This window comes from Myotis nattereri (assembly GCF_964212035.1).
Source record: "Myotis nattereri genome assembly, chromosome: 4".
NCBI lineage: Eukaryota > Metazoa > Chordata > Mammalia > Chiroptera > Vespertilionidae > Myotis > Myotis nattereri.
The window spans coordinates 43,090,201-43,106,702 of NC_138079.1; the positions used below are offsets into that span (position 1 = coordinate 43,090,201).

At 42.5% G+C, this 16,502-nt stretch overlaps 1 protein-coding gene and 1 pseudogene across 2 annotated transcripts in view; one reads left to right on the forward strand and one right to left on the reverse strand.

Annotated features, from left to right (window-relative positions):
- CMYA5 (cardiomyopathy associated 5) overlaps positions 1-16,502 on the forward strand; it is a 102,839-nt gene that overhangs the window by 32,927 nt on the left and 53,410 nt on the right. Inside the window, exons 2-3 of the mRNA XM_081088800.1 lie at positions 5,297-15,371; positions 16,106-16,201. Coding sequence (XP_080944926.1) covers positions 5,297-15,371; positions 16,106-16,201 — 10,171 coding nt within the window. The remainder of the gene's footprint in view (positions 1-5,296; positions 15,372-16,105; positions 16,202-16,502) is intronic.
- LOC308517596 (MRG/MORF4L-binding protein-like) lies at positions 4,439-5,025 on the reverse strand (annotated as a pseudogene). Its single transcript has one exon. The product of its transcript is annotated as an MRG/MORF4L-binding protein-like (transcript).

The following is a 16,502-nucleotide window of genomic DNA, read 5'->3' on the forward strand; positions in this document are numbered from 1 at the left end:
AAATAGACTGATACCCAAAGCAAACTAACAACTCCTGATAGAAGGCTGCTGTCTAATAATACCCATTATTTTGAGTTACATGTTTACTAAGGGCCAGTTGTGATTATTTTCATACCATTTTATACTAGTTGTGCTAGTTATTATTACATGACTTATTTAAATATTACTGAAGCTGATGAAATATGTGAACAAAAGTAAAAGAGCTCTTCTTCTGAAAACGAAGGTGAATGTATTGGAAAGACTTCATAAGAGGAGAGCCCTTAAAAGAACCGCTAAACCATATGATCCCTGCTCACAGGTAGTTTATGGCCTTGTAGTGTAGCTATGATATATGTAAAAATAACTCTCATGTAGGGTGTAAATGCCTTAGGAAGAGTTCACATTGAGATTCCAGAAATTTAGGAGAAGACAATTACTTTTGGCTTACAGCATCAGTGATGGCTACATGGAGAAGCTGATTTGTGAGCTAGTCTCTGAAGAGTGTAAAGTTAGGATATATAGAGGTGATTCATTCCAAGTGAAGAGAAGGATGTAAGAAAAGACACAAGGGAGAAGGCCAATGTTTGGCTGGAGCACATGGTTTATGACCGTTGGTATTGCACTTTAAAAATTGGTCTGGTTACGAAGGGGAAGAATGGGAAGTAAAACTAGAACGATAACTAGGTTCCAAATAGTAGAGAGCCCTAACTTCCAAGCTTGTAAAATGTCTGGTCATTGTGAAAATAAGATACTTATTCTTTTTTTTCTTTTTTTTTTTTTATTGATTTTAGAGAGGAAGGGAGAGGGAGAGAGAGATAGAAACATCAGTGATGAGAGAGAATCATTGATTGGCTGCCTCCTGCACGTCCTGCACTGGGGGTCGAGCCCACAACCCGGGCATGTGCCCTTGGCTGGAATCGAACCTGGGACCCCTCAGTCTGCAGGCTGATGCTCTATCCACTGAGCCAATCTGGCCAGGGCGAGATACTTATTCTTCTGATCCACAATGAATTTCTGTGGTCTTTAGTATATCTACAAAACAAGTACTTTATATTAGAGCATAATGCTGTGTTATTTTTTCATTCATAGTTACATGGATATTTTTTCTTAATTCCCTAATGGTTTATAAGCACTGTTTAATCTAAGCTACTTTGCATTACTTTGCTCAGCAATGCATATAATTAATTTTCTGCTAAAGACATAAGGATTCAATTAATTCTTGGTGAAATATTAATTAATGATTATGCTTTTAAGAATTCTTGCTTCTTTTTTTAAGGCCCTCATAAAATAGTAACAATTTGTATTATAAGATCACAAGTTTGCTTGGTGTTTTATATATTAAAAACATGTTTTCAAAGTTTGCAATATAAGCAGGATCATAAGTGACTTTATTGCTGTGTTTTAACAATCTATAATAATAAAAGCGTAATATACTAATTAGACTGGACATCCTTCCAGATGTCCTTCCTTCTGTACAAAGCCACAATGGGCGGCAGAGGCAGCAGAGGCCCCCTGGCAGTGGGCAGGGACCGGGGCCAAGGCCCTTGCATGAATTTCATGAATTGGGCCTCTAATCCTAATAATATAAAAGCTCTGGGTCGTAAGGACAGATCACGACCAAAGGCTGACCAACCCGGAAGTCCTTCAGTCAGCGCTGAGTTGCTGTGGTGACCCAGCACTGACTGCCCCACTGCAGCCTGGCGATCCAGCACTGTCTGCCCAGGGGGCTGAGACCCAGATAGAGAGGCAGGGTCGGATCCGCAGCCTCAGGGGCAGCTGTTGATCAGTACTTGCCTCTCTCTTTCTCTCTCTCTTTCTTCCCGGGCTTTGCCAGCAGCCAGGCCTTTCTCTCTCTCGGCCTCAAAGGGGACTGCAGTTCAGCCCCACCTCTCTAATCAGGCCTGGAGATAGGCCCGAGATGCTGACTGGCATAGGAACCAACCAATCAGAACCAAATCTGGGTGCTATGGGGAGCCACTGGCTGCCTAGCAGGTGGAGCTTTTGACACTGACTGGCATTGAAACTGACCAATCAGAATCAAATCTGGGTGCTGCGAGGACCAATGGATGTCTAGGAGGTGGAGCTTTTGGTGCTGACTGGAGTAGAAACTGACCAATCAGAACCAAATTGGTCAGCAGAGGAGGCAGTTGGGGGCGAGATCAGGCCGGCAGGGGAGGGCCATTGGGGGTGAGATCAGGCTGGCAGGGGAGGGCAGTTAGGGGCAATCAGGCAGGCAGACAGAGGCAGTTAGGGGCAATCAGGCAGGCTGGCAGGTGAGCAGTTGGGAGCCAGCGGTCCCAGATTGCGAGAGAGATGTCCGACTGCCGGTTTAGGCCTGATCCCACAGGAACGGGCCTAAACCGGCAGTTGGACATCCCCCAAGGGGTCCCCAATTGGAGAGGGTGCAGGCTGGGCTGAGGGAACCCCCCCCCTTCTCCGTTCACAAATTTCGTGCACCGGGCCTCTAGTTGATATATAAAGCACTTTAACAGATTTAGTTGGGAAAAATTCTACCCATGACCTTGTTTTGTTTGTTACACTTCTGGTTAGTGTACTGATATTGTTGGAGAGTAGCATAAAGCAACATGCAAATCTAAGCTATTGTTCCTAATTATATTCCTATAAGGAACTTTAATGTCACTTTAGCTGTTAGCCATAGGTAGGTATAACCAGTTCCTAGAATACGTATCTTGAGCCTAATAGAAACAAAAGGTAATAGTTTAAAATTTTATCTTTCAGAACAAACTAATTTGAGGACCTTTTACTTCTTTAGAAGTGTAGTGTTTTTGTTTGTTTCTTTTTTAAGTAAAAAAATGAGAGTACCAATTCAAAACAAAGATGTTGGTGAAATAAGGGAAACTATTATTTTGGTAGCTCCTCTTTGATGGCTAGTCATTTTCTCTTTAAAAATTTCAATTTGGAGATACATATTCTCTTTTTCTGTGATGGGTTTTCACTTTATGGCCCTGACTCAGCATTCCCATGATATATTTACTGAACAGCAAATTTTAGAGTTAAAACAGAAATGTATTACGTAGGGGTAGGGTGGAGGTGGGTACTTGGAAATAAAATGAGCTAGGAATCAGAGAACTAAGGATTTTGAACTTTGTTTTCTCCCACAGGTAGAAGGAATTTGCTGAGATTTTTGAGCAGGGAATGACATGATAAAAATTTTTAGTAAAGCTGGTGGAAGATGGGCAAGATGAGTTGAGGGTGGGGGCAGATAAGCGGTACATATAATACTAGCTGAACAGTTCGGAATGTAATATAAAAATCTAGAGGTGATGTGGTTAAAAAAATAACAACACTACGTCAGGGTGGCTTAGTAACAGAGAGGGCACAGATGCAAGAGCCATGATGAAGGTCCAGGTGACTCGAGAGGAAGCCTGAGTGACTAGGTGAGCATGAAAGGGTGAGGTGGGGAGGGTAATTCTGATAAGGGAGGTGATGAATTTAACTTTAGTTTTTTTAAAATATATATATTTTTATTGATTTCAGAGAGGAAGGAAGAGGGAGAGAGAGATAGAAACATCGATGATGAGAGAATCGTTGATTGGCTGCCTGCTGCACACACCTACTGGGGATTGAGCCCATAATCCGGGCATGTGCCCTGACCTGGAATCGAACTGTGACCTCCTGGTTCATAGATTGATGCTCAACCACTGAGCCATACCAGTCAGGCTAGCTTGTTTTTTTTGTTTGTTTTTTTTTTTTAGTTTGAGGATATTGATTCATTTCAGTCTAGGATGTGTTATATTTGACAATTTTTTTTTTCTTTCTGTGCTTTAATGTTCCACAGGTCCCCAGCCCGGCCATCAGCTCCTGTCGGGCCTCCCCTCCACTCACTCATTTGGTCTGTTTGCAAGTTACTCGATAATACAAAAATAACCACAAATTCTGTGTCTGGCATATAAAAACTGAGCAAAAATTATCCCATCGCTCATTACCTTAAAACAAAACATCTTGGAAAAAATACAACATAGGTTTTTAACTTCTGCAGTATTTTGTCATATAAAACACTAGTAAAATAGGCTTCTTAGAAATTAAATAGTGAAATATCAACCACATTATACACATCGTTACAGTACAAGTGAATGGGGCCAAGTACCCAGATGTGTCTCAGGGCTGAGGGAGGGGCCGCTGCACGTGGCTTGTGTGGCCTTTCTCCTGAGGTCGCAGTCACTTGAGCGAGAGCAGCGGACAGATGGAGAGATGGCCCAGAGGGAAGACTGGTGCTCCTCGACGGGCGGGGACAACGGCGTTACTGCTCATTCCTCCAGGTCTCTCTGTCATGTAGGCTGTAGCTCAGGCCGCTGGTGCAGCAGAACTGACACAGAGCGCACTCAACCTAAGCCAGTGATCCTTTTTCTAGGGGTGTGGGTGCCACAGATCCCCAGATCCCAGAGCAGGCAGCAGGGGCCGAGCACCTGACCCCTGCCAGCCCTTCTCTGAGGAGCATCTAAGTCCGGCGCTGCTTGGCAGCACTGGGGCTGGAGGGGTTGCTGTTGGCGGTCAGGACCTTGTCGGTGACTCGGGTGCGCTTGCGCTTGTCCACCCCTTCCTTGGCCCCCAAGTCTGAGGAGTTCTTGTATCTGCCTTTGCTGCACTTTTCGGTTGCTTTCCCCAAGCTTCCATCATCCACTCCATTGTGGGGGTCCATGTCTTCCTTCATTTCCTCTTCAATGGTCACTTTTCCTTCGCGGACTTCTTGAATGATTTCTTTCGGGAGGACGAAGTTCCTTTCTGGATTTGGGAATGGAAGAATCTCAGACTCGTGCAGCGCCTGCATGTCATACATGGTGCTCAGGTGGTTCCAGATGACCTTGGACGGCACCTGCCTGCCGATGTTCTGGCTGAACTTGTCCCTGATACAGATCATGTGGAAGTGCCGGTTCACACCGACGGGCTTGTGGCCCAGCATGGCGTGGAAGAGGCACACCTCCACCTCGGGGCTCCACACCACCGTCTCCTCGGCGGGGCTGGTGGCCGCCTCCCCCGGCCCCTTGCCCCTGCTGCGCCCCTGCCGCCCACCTCGGCCTCCCCCATGGCCCGGCTCAGCTAGGAGCCCCCAGTGGGAGTGGCGGGGCCACGGCTCCACGCAAGCGCACTCGCCTATTTGACAATTTTTAAACTTTATTTTGTATACTTCTCTATTTTTGATATGGGTGGTAAGTTTATCTCTATAATTTCACATTTCATATTTTAATTTCACATTAATAGTTTAGCTGGTAAATGTATGATATTTACTTATAAGTAATTAATATAATGTTTTTATTATAATATATGTGATTATTAATATTATTATTTTTTACTGCAGATTATCAGACCAGGATGAAGAGGGCAAGACCAAGGAGAAGTGTATTATATCTGACCCCTCCTTTTCCATGGTGACAGTTCAACGGGAAGATAGTGGAATAACCTGGGAAACAAATTCAAGTAGGTCTTCCACTCCTTGGGCTTCGGAAGAAAGTCAGACGTCTGGTGTATGTAGTCTGGAAGGGTCAACCATAAATTCTACTGCAGGGAATGTTTCCTTTATTGTGGATGAAGTTAAAAAGGCCCGGAAAAGAACATCTAAATCAAAGCATGGCTCACCATCGTTGCGTCGGAAAGGCAACAAAAAAAGAAATTCTTTTGAAACCCAAGATGTTCCAGCAAACAAAAAAGATAGTCCTTTAATTTCAGAAAGCCAGGTACTAAATACCCAGAATGAGAAGTTATCTGGTGGCAGTTATGATAAAATGAGAAAAAAGAAGACCACCTCAAATACACCTCCTATTACTGGGGCAATATACAAAGAACACAAGCCCTTAGTGTTACGGCCAGTCTACATAGGAACAGTACAGTATAAAATTAAAATGTTTAATTCAGTTAAAGAAGAATTAATTCCTCTACAATTTTATGGGACATTGCCAAAGGGTTATGTAATTAAAGAAATACATTATAGGAAGGGGAAAGATGCATCCCTTAGTCTAGAGCCAGATATGGGCAATCGTGATTCTAATATAGTTTCTAAAACAGGCAAATTAGTAGGCCAAAGCGTAGAAGATGATAAAGGAAAAGAGCTTACTTCACCGTGGAGAGGTGCTCTCTCCAAAGGATCAAAGTCCCATACCTCCTTATTCAGTCGAGAAGACCAAAAGAAAATTTACCCGGATTCTTCCCTGAAGGCTGCTTCTGCCGCCAAGCACACAGTTTCCTCTTACAGAAGTAATGACACAGCAAAGGAGACACAGCGCAGCCCTCCCCAGTCAGTGCCACAACAGCCAGGTGTTGAAGCAAAACCCCATGAAATGGAGCCTTCCTCTCTTATGCCTGATACATCTGCAACTGCATTCCTGGAAACAGCAAAGGAAGAATTCGAGCCTGATTCACAAGAAATTGTACCTTCAGAGCCTGAATCTTTAGTCTCACCACCTTTCATGGATGAGGTAAAGAAGGAAGACGTATATTCTACTGACCATTCCGTTTCACCCGAGGCAGAGAAGGATTCTCTGGAAACAGGTTCACCAGGTCTGGCAGCATCTATCCAGGAAGACATTGGCTCAGAGAGAGAAGAATTAGATCTGACTTCACTAGAAAGGGCAGAACCAGTCTCTGAACAACTGACCTCTCCTCAGCTCGATGTCAAAGGAGAGAAGGAAGAAAATGTGCCTGAGCCACCCATTTCTCTTTCTGAACACTCAGTGTCAGAGGAAGAAGAAATAGAGACTTCTGTACCAATAGCTGCTACCCCTGAACCTGAAGATTCTCATTTAGTGGAGGAAGAGATCATAGAACTTGATTACCCAGAAAGTCCATCTGTTTCTGAGAAGCCCTTCCCACCCCATTTGGCCCCTGAAGTGGAGCAGAAAGAAGAGGAGCCCATTCTACCATCACTGACCACATCAACACCTGAACATGTTGCTTTGTCTGAGGAAGAAATAGAAGAAAATGAGTCTGTTTCCACTGATTCTGCTTTCGTATCAGAGCACTCAGTCCCACAGGATATGAACCATGAACTAGAGAAGCAAGAAGTTGAGCCAGTTTCTCAATCCACTGTAAAAGCTACATCTGAACATGCAGTTTTGTCAGAGGAGGAGAATGAGGAATTTGAGCCTTATTCAGCCTCTGCATCTGAACACTCTCTCTCACCATCTATAACTGAGAAGACTTCTGAATGCCAATCCCCACTGTTTTCAACAGTGTCTGAGGAAGAGGCCGCGGAAAGTGGGCATTACACACCAGATTCCACCTCTGCTTCTGAATATTCAATTCCATCACAGGCAACAAAAGAGTCACTGAAGAACATTGACCATAAGTCCCCATTAAAGTCAAAAGGTGCTTCTGAGCACATGATTTTGTCAGAAGAAGAGAAGGAAGACACTGGCCTGTATTCCCCAGGTGTGGCCTCTGTGGCTGGACACTCTCTCCCCCCATCCACAGCTGAGGTGACTTCTGAGTACCAAGCCCCACCACTTTCAGCCACTCCTTCTGAACAAGTGGTCCTATCGGAAGAGGAACTAGGAAGTGAATGTTTCACACCAGATTCAACATTGAATTCCCAATATATAGTTCCACCAAATGTAACACAGGAAATTCCAAAGAAAATAATTGATGATGCATCTCTCTTAAAATCAAAAGGTGTATCTGAGCACATAACTTTGTCAGAAGAAGAGAAGGAAGACACTGGGCTGTATTCCCCAGATGTGGCCTCTGTGGCTGAACACTCTCTCCCCCCATCCACAACTGAAATGCCTTTTGAATACCAAGCCCCACCACTTTCAGCCACCCCATCTGAACACGTGATTCCATCAGAGGAGGAGACAGTAGGAATGGATCGGTACACACCCTCTTCCACTGCTGCTTCTGAAATTTCAGTACCACCACATGCAACACCTGAGTCACAGGAGGAAGAAATTGTCCACAGATCCCCTTTAAATCTAAAAGGTGTCTCTTCACCCGTGAATTATTCAGAAGAAGAGCAAGAAGATGTTGAACCGTTTTCTCCAGACTCTGCATTTGTGTCAGAGTTCTCATTCCCACCCTATGCAACTCAGGAAACAGAGAGAAGAGAATTGGAGTGTGAATCTCCAATATGTTTAACATCACCATCAGAACACACCATTTTGTCCGATGAAGACACTGAAGAAGCTGAACTTTTTTCTCCAGACTCAGCATCACAAGTTTCAGTCCCACCATATAGAATCCCAGAAACAAAGAAAAATGAAATTGAGCCTGATTCACTGTTAACTGCGATATCTGCTTCAGGATATTCCTGCTTTTCAGAAGCAGACGAGGAAGAAATTGAATCAACAGCTGCTACACCAGTACCTGAGCATCTCAGTTCATCACAGAAGCAACAAGCTGAACCTTCCCCTCCGATGTCTGCATCTGGAGAGTTGAGTCTGCCAAATAAAGCAGAGAAAGCAGATGCTCAAACATTGTCAATATCTGTGTCTGAATATCTTATTTCATTACAGAAAAAGGTAACTCAAGCATTTTTAGAACCTGAGTCTGAAGATTTGATTCCACCACGTTTAACCAGTGAATTAGAGAAGGAAGAAATTAAGACTAGTTCATCAGTAGCTGCAACACCTGTTTCTGTACCTGCAGAATCACCCATAGTAAAGGAAGAAACCAAACCGGTTTCACCTTCATCTCAGTATTCAGTTTCACCTGATTCAATCCATGCACTTAAGAAAGAACAAGAAACCAAAGCATTGCTCACTCCAAAAGCTGCAAATGAACAGATGGCTTTGTTTAAAGTTAAAAGTAAGGAAGAAATTTTGCCTGATTCTCAAGAAGCTGCAGCACATGTATCACAGGATCAAGAAATGGAACCTCAGCCTCCAAATGTTCCAGGGTCTGGAATGAAATTTTCCACTCTGTCTGACTTGGTAGATGAGCCAAAGAAGGATGTCAAATTCAATTTAGCTCCAACTGTGACATCTGAACTAGAACAGAGAATATTGTCAGAGAATGAGCCTGAAGTAATAAAACCATATTCACCTCTAAAAGAACCACCTTTATCTGGGCCTGAGAGGTTATCAGCAGTGAAAACGGAAGTGAAACACGATTCCAAAATAATTGGTGTACCTAGAGTGCTGCGTTCAGCTTCACCAGGAGTGGAAAAGGAAGTTGAACATGGACCATCTGCACCAGAATTTTCAGAAGAAAGAAAGAAAGAAATTGAACCCAGTTCTTCAATAACCACAACCCCTCTAGCTAAGCATGAATCAAACTTAACCAAATTAGCAAAAGAAGAAATCCCAACAGAGTTACCTCTTTCTACCCCTATAGAACATTCAGTCTTAACTGTAGGAAAGCGTGAATTAGAAAGTGGTTTGCCACCATTGGTAACATCTATGGATGAGCAATTACTCCTTAAAGACGAAGGAAAAATAGCAATTAAAGCTAGCTCTCCTCATATTGAAACTGTTGCATCCAAACATCCAACTTGGTCAGAAGTAGAGAAGGAAATTAAACTGGATTCACCTCCAAGCATATCCTCTATATCAGAGCATTCTATTTTGTCAAAGGTAGAAACTGAAGAAGTTAAACCTGGGTTGCCAATAACCAAAACACTGTCTTCTCAGCATGCAGATGTATCTAAGGATGCAAGAGTGGAAAACAAACAAGGTCTTTCATTTTCTACAGTCCTTGACTCTGAACATTTGGCCTTACCACAGAAAAAGAATTCTGTGTGTGCCTCAGAGGTGTCAGGGCTTTCAGTCAACCTAGGTAGTGAGATAAAGAAAAAAGAAGCTGAACTTCCTTTCTCACAAAATGTGTCACCTGCACCCAAACATGAAGTTCCAAAAGGCAAAACTGAGAAAATGGCAAGTTCTTCTCCCAAGTTGGAAACTTCAGTGTCAGAAGATTTAGCTCCAACATTACCAACCGTCAGTGATGATAAGAGCAAACAGGCAATGGACACATCTTCTACAGCTCAGGGAGATTTTCTGTCAGAAAAACAGGGTCTTGCTCTGGCAGAGCTCTCTTTGGAACCTGTGAAGAAAGACAAGCCACGCCAAATATCAGAATTACCAAATGCTGGTGGTTTAGGTAGGCAAAGTGGATCTATGGACTCAAAACAAATAAAATCGCCCATGACTGGAACAGGGGGTTCTGTCTTAGGAAAGGGCCTTGCTGAGCTTAGGAGCAGAGGAGAAGAAGAAGACAGGGAACTTCATGTGTCAACCACAGTGCCTGAAATTTCAGAGGTTTCATCATACCTTAACGAGGAACCTCCAAACCAAGAAATTAAGTCTGTCTCTCCTAACGTAGTCAGCTTAGGGTCAAAAGAAGCATTTACCTCTTTGGTTGAAGGAGACAACCCTGAAGAACTTCAGCCATACACTTTCACTTTAGAAGGATTATCAAAAGAGTTGAGCCATTCAGCTGACTTTAAAAAGGGGGAAAAACAAGAAATAAGCTCATTACTGCCAACAGGAAATCTGAAGGCACAAGTGACAGGAGATGCTGTAACTACACTAAAAGAAGAAACAGACCAAACACATTCATTCCCTGTACTCCAGAGTATAATGAAACCATCAAAGATGGTTTCTTCTGACCGCCTTATGGAACAAGAGAAGCCTGAAAACACACTTCAGTTAGATCAGGCTGTTAAAGTACCTGATGTAAGCAAATCTTTTGTAGCTAAACAAGATTTGGGTATTAAACAGCTTGCAGTTATGAAAGAGAATTTGCCTTTGGAAGAATCAAAATCATTTTTGACAACCGAGTGTGCAGATGTTAAAGAAACACAAATGAGAGAGGCCCTTATTTCTCCAGAGGACGAAAACGTGATTCTGGAAAAGCCAGAAAGAGATCTGGCAAGTCATCATGAAGAAAGAGTACTGGGATCTGTGCAACTGGGTTCCTCTGGCAGCACTGATCTGGAGACGGGGCAGCCCAACGCTGCTTTGTCGAGTAAAGACCATGCATATGAAACTGGAAAGCAGATTCTGCCACATTCTGCTGAAGAACCTCACTTATCATTACAAGAACCAGTAACTACTCATGATATCCCCAGTGGTAACGTAGAGCTCTTATCAACTAAAACATCTTCTGAAGAAATAAAGCTGGTCCCCAAAACAAAATCTTTCTTTCCAGCTGGAAATGTGGAGAGAAACGAAGCAGAGGGGAAGCAGGTCTTTTCTTTCATGAGGAGTGAAAGTTCAGTGTTGGAAAAAGCAAACACAGAGTTTTCCAGACCTTGCGAAGAGAGCCAGGAAGAAGTCAAACTGCCTTCTGAAAGAATCCTCCAGAAACCAGTGTCTGGTCCATCCATGGAACAGGTCAAGTCAGAAACAATTCCCTCTCGTGCCAAAGCAGCTCCCTTCCTGGCAGAAGATGCAGAACCTGTGGTGGGCAATAAAAAAGAAGCACTCAGGAGTGTATCTCCTTTACCTGGAGAGAAGCAATTGGAAGAATCAAAAATGGATCAGTCAAAAGTTGTAGATGATGCTAATGAGAGAGGGATACCAACACTTGGAATGAAAATATCCACACAAATAAAAACCTCAATCCTAGAAAATAAAGAACCTCAGCCCCCAGAAGCACTTGAGGTGACACAAAAGCTGACTGAGCAGCCAAAGGCAGTTAAACCAGGCCATTCTGAAGAAAAGAAAAAGAAAGGAATTTCATCTTTCACGTCATGGATGTCCAATTTGTTTTTTAGATCAAGCACTCCAGATAATAAAGTTGCTGAAAAAGAAGATTTAGAAACTCAACCAAGTCCATCTATAGAAAAAGCAGTGACTGTGATAGAGCCTAAAGGAACAGCTCCCACTGACTTGAATGCAACTGAGAAACCAGCTGATCAACTGCTACCAGAGGCAAAACTCATAACTGCTGAAGAATCCAGAGGTACTTTAGTTAAATCTGAGGAAGGTCAAGAGTTTAAAGAAAAGCCTACTCTTTCATCAAATGTAGAAGTTTTACAGCAGCCAAAATCCAACTTTGAGGTGTCCAGTGAAGATCGTGGACCTAAGAAAGAAATGGACCTAAACTCAGTAGTTACTTCTGTTGATAGTGAGGAACATTTTGGAATTCAATCTTATTCTCCAGTGGGTGAGAAATCTATTATGGAAGAAGCCAAAAATGTCTCTGATAATAAAAGATCCCAGAAGCCAGAAATCTCTTCTCCATCTAAATGGAATATTTCTATTCTTAAGGAAGAGCCAAGAAGTGATCAAAAAGAAAATTCACTCTTTTCATCTGATGCAGTAGATAAGGTGACACAACAGCCAAAATCAGTTTCATCTAGCTTCACAAGTGAAAATATCGTGAGGGAATCAGAGAAGCCAGAGTTAATAATTTTGCCAGAAAACTCTAAAGGCAGTTTAATTAATCTTGGTGGGGACAGACTAACGAAAGAAATGCCAAAACCTACTTCCCTGAAAATTTCTGAAGAGGAAGTAAAACTCAGGTCTGTTAGCCCAACTGAGGAGAAAGATAACTTGGAAATCAGATCATATTCCTTGGCAGAAAAGAAGGTGCTGGCAGAAAAACAAGAAACTGTGACCCCATTAGAGTTAAGATGTAATAATGAAATAGAAGAGACACCAATTACACATGGATCTCCCCATATTAAATTGGAAGAATCAAAAGCTGCTGCTGCACTGCAGCAAGTCTGTCAAAATGAAGACTACAAAGAAAGACACAAAATTATTGAGGAGGAGAAAGGAAAAGGAAAAGAAAAGCAGCTACAAGCATTTTCAGAAGGAAAGAAGCAGCAGGAGATTCAGCCTTATTCTGTGAATATAGCCAGGACTATGCCTGAAAAATCAGATGACTCTTTAAGTCATTCTTTGGGTGAAACTCAACCATTTTCATTAGTTAAAACTACATTAACTATTGAAAAATCAGAAACCATGATCTCAGAGACTCACCCAGAAATTAGGGAAACAAAGGTAGTAGGAATCCAGCCATCTCTATTAGAAGAAAGTAAAGTGTTGGTGGAGAAAACCAAGACTTTCCCTCCAGTGGATCTTCCTTATCATGATGAACTAGATGGCCACTCCTTTCCTAAGGAAGAAAATCTGGTATTGGAGAAATCAAGCAGGGATGTAGCAAGTCAAAATGAAAAAAAGGGACAGGTCACAGTGTCAGAGCTGTCAAAAGGTGGTTCAGTAGATAGTACAAAAGATCATATAAAACAAGGATCTCCCTCTAAAGAATCAAAGAGCTTAGAAACACCGCCGTATTTGTTGTCATCTGTGAAACCACAAACACTTGTTTCAGAGGCTTCTCCAGAAATTAGTACCATAAAGAATCAAGAAATTAGTACAGAGAAGAAACAAGAATTGACTCCAGATAGGCATACAGTCCATACTATTCAAACATCTATAGTACAAACATCTGAAATGTCTAAACAATCTGTACTTGTTTCAAAGCACCACTTGGGGGCTGTAGGAGCTGCCCATGTAAATGAACCACACTCTCCAGCAAGCAGCAACTATGCTGAATTTATAAGAAATGCATCAACAACCAATGCCAATAAAATATCCAGGGAACCTGAAGGAGAATATACAACGACTAGTAAGCCAGCTGGACTTTCAGAAGATCAAAAGAGTGCCTTCAGTATCATTTCTGAAGGCTGTGAGATATTGAATATCCATGCTCCTGCATTTATATCTTCGGTTGATCAGGAAGAAAGTGAACAAATGCAAGATAAGTTAGAATATTTGGAAGAGAAGGCCTCACTTAAAACTCTGCCCTTCCCTGGTGATAGTGAGGCAGTTGCTTGCCATAAAACATTAAAGAGTAAGTTAGATTCTGATAAAAAAGTTACATCTTTGAAAGAAAATAAACAAAAGGAAACTCATGAAACAAAAGAGGAAATAGCCACAGATTCAGAAACTGGTGATTTAGCCTTTAATCAGCCCACAGCTCCGGGTGAAGAGGATTATTTTGAAAAATATACGTTGATTGATTATAACATCTCCCCAGACACAGGAAAACAGAAAGCTCCAGAGAAATTAAATGTTGAGGTGAAACTCTCAAAGGAAGTTACAGAAGAAGCTGTCTCTTTCCCAGAAAGTTCAGAGGAAAGTACCCTAGAACATGAGTATGACTTGGTGAAGTTAGATGAAAGTTTTTATGGACTGGAAAAGGACTACAGCAAATTATCTCACTCAGAGACCCAAAAGTCTGTGGTTATCCAAAAATCAGCTGACAAAGATGCTTCAAAGAGCACAAATAGAGATGTGGACTCCAAGTCACCTGGGATGCCCTTATTTGATACAGAGGAAAGAGTTTTGTCACGGACCCCGATATTTCCTACCACAGCTAAAGCCATTAATCCTGAACTTCTGGAGGAACCACCTGCACTTGCATTTTTATACAAGGATCTGTATGAAGAAGCAGTTGGAGAGAAAAAGAAGGAAGGAGAGACAGCTTCTGAAGGTGGCAGTGTGAATTCTGAGGCATCATTTCCAAGCAAAAATTCTGACACTGATGATGGAACAGGAATATATTTTGAGAAGTATATACTCAAAGATGACATTCTTCATGACACATCTGTAATGGAAAAGGACCAAGACCAAGGTCTGGAAGGAAAATCAGTTGGTAAGGATGATTCATACCAACTAATAGCAGCAGAAAGGGAAATTGGGGCGAGGTTTAGAACTATTTGGGGGGAAAGGAGTCTAGAAGAGGAACAGAAAGCTTCTTACATGGAGGGAGAACCAGTAGGCCATGTGGAGACCCTTGACAATGTAGATACACAGAGGAAAGCGCCCATCACTGAGGAAGTCAAAGTGGTTACCCAGAAGATAAGCTATGCGATTCCATTTGAAGATACCCCTCATGTTCTGGAGAGCAGAGATGAAACAAGCACTCAGGGTAATGAAGCAGCAAATGCAAATCCAGAGGTCAATCTGAATGTCCCAGTACAAGTGTCCTTCCCAGAGGAAGAATTTACATCTGGTGCAACTTGTGTTCAAGAAACGCTGCAAGTAGAACCTCAAATAATGGTCCTACCTGAGCCAAGTGAAGATAGGCTCCGCAGTAGCCCTGTCCAGGATGAATATGAGTTTGCTGAATCTCTGAATTATGAAGTAGTTACTCAGGACACTTTGTCAGAAGAACTCTATTCAGAATCAACGCCTGAAGATGTGTTATCTCAGGGAAAGGAATCCTTTGAACACATCAGTGGGAGTGAATTTGTGAGTGAGGTGGAACAAAGTATGTCTTCTGAACAGAATGAGTTGGGCAGAGAGAGGACAGAAGACCAATTATCATCAGAGTTAGTAACTGAGAAGGAGCGAAAAGAAGCGAAAAAGTCCCAGATTGACACGTATTGCTATACTTGCAAAAGCCCAATTTCTGCTGTTGACAAGACATTTGGTACCCACAAAGACCATGAGGTTTCAACGCTTGATACAGCTATAAGTGCTGTAAAGGTAAATAGATTTTAAAGCATTAAGAACATAATAATACTTACAGGAGTGGGGAAAGTAGTTTTACAGTTGTGTGTGAAAGTTTATTCTTGTGTTATTATTTATTAACTAGAGGCCCGGTGCACAAAAATTTGTGCACTGGAGGGGGGGGGGGGTCCCTCAGCCCAGCCTATGCCCTCTTGCAGTCTGGAACCCCTCAGAGGATGTCCACCTGCTGGCTTAGGCCCGCTCCCTGGGGGATCGGGCCCAAGCTGTCAGTCAGACATACTCTGGCAGCCCAGGAGCCCTCGGGGGATGTCCACTTGCCAGCAGGGAGCAGGCCTAAGCTGCAGTCAGACATCCTTAGTGCTGCTGAGGAGGCAGGAGAGGCTCCCACCACCAGCCACTGTACTGGCAGCCATCAGCCTGGCTTGTGGCTGAGCAGAGCTCCCCCTGTGGGAGCGCACTGACCACCAGGGGCAGCTCCTGCATTGAGCATCTGCCCCTGGTGGTCAGTGTGTGTCATAGTGACCAGTCATTCCCAGTCTTTCTGCTGTTAGGGTCAGTTTGCATATTACCCTTTTACTATATAGGATAGAGGCCTGGTGCATGGGTGGGGGCCGGCTGGTTTGCCCTGAAGGGCAAACACCACATACACCCAAAGCAAACAAAAAAAATAAAAATAAAAGAGACAAAAAAGAAAAAACAAACAAAAATCAAATGTCATATACTAAGGATATCTTAATTCTTTTCTTCAGGTTCAATTAGCAGAATTTCTAGAAAATTTACAAGAAAAGTCCTTAAGGATTGAAGCCTTTGTTAGTGAGATAGAATCCTTTTTTAACACCATTGAGGTAAGTTCCTATATCCCTTTAACTTTTACCTGGTTTGTTCATGGCATCACAAGTTCATTATTCTGTTCTAAAAGAATCTGAGTTGGGTTTGTGTGCATGTGTTGTTTGCCGTTGTTGATTTTTTTCCATTAAGTTTTCCGTCTGTGTGTAATCAGTGAGACTACTATTTTCTGTCTAAGGTAAATGATTAGCCCTTAAAAACACATACACATTTATTGGGCACTTACTGCAATAAGGCAAATGCTTTACATGCTTAGCCAATTTAATCCTCATAATAACCATGTGAAATAGATGTTATTAT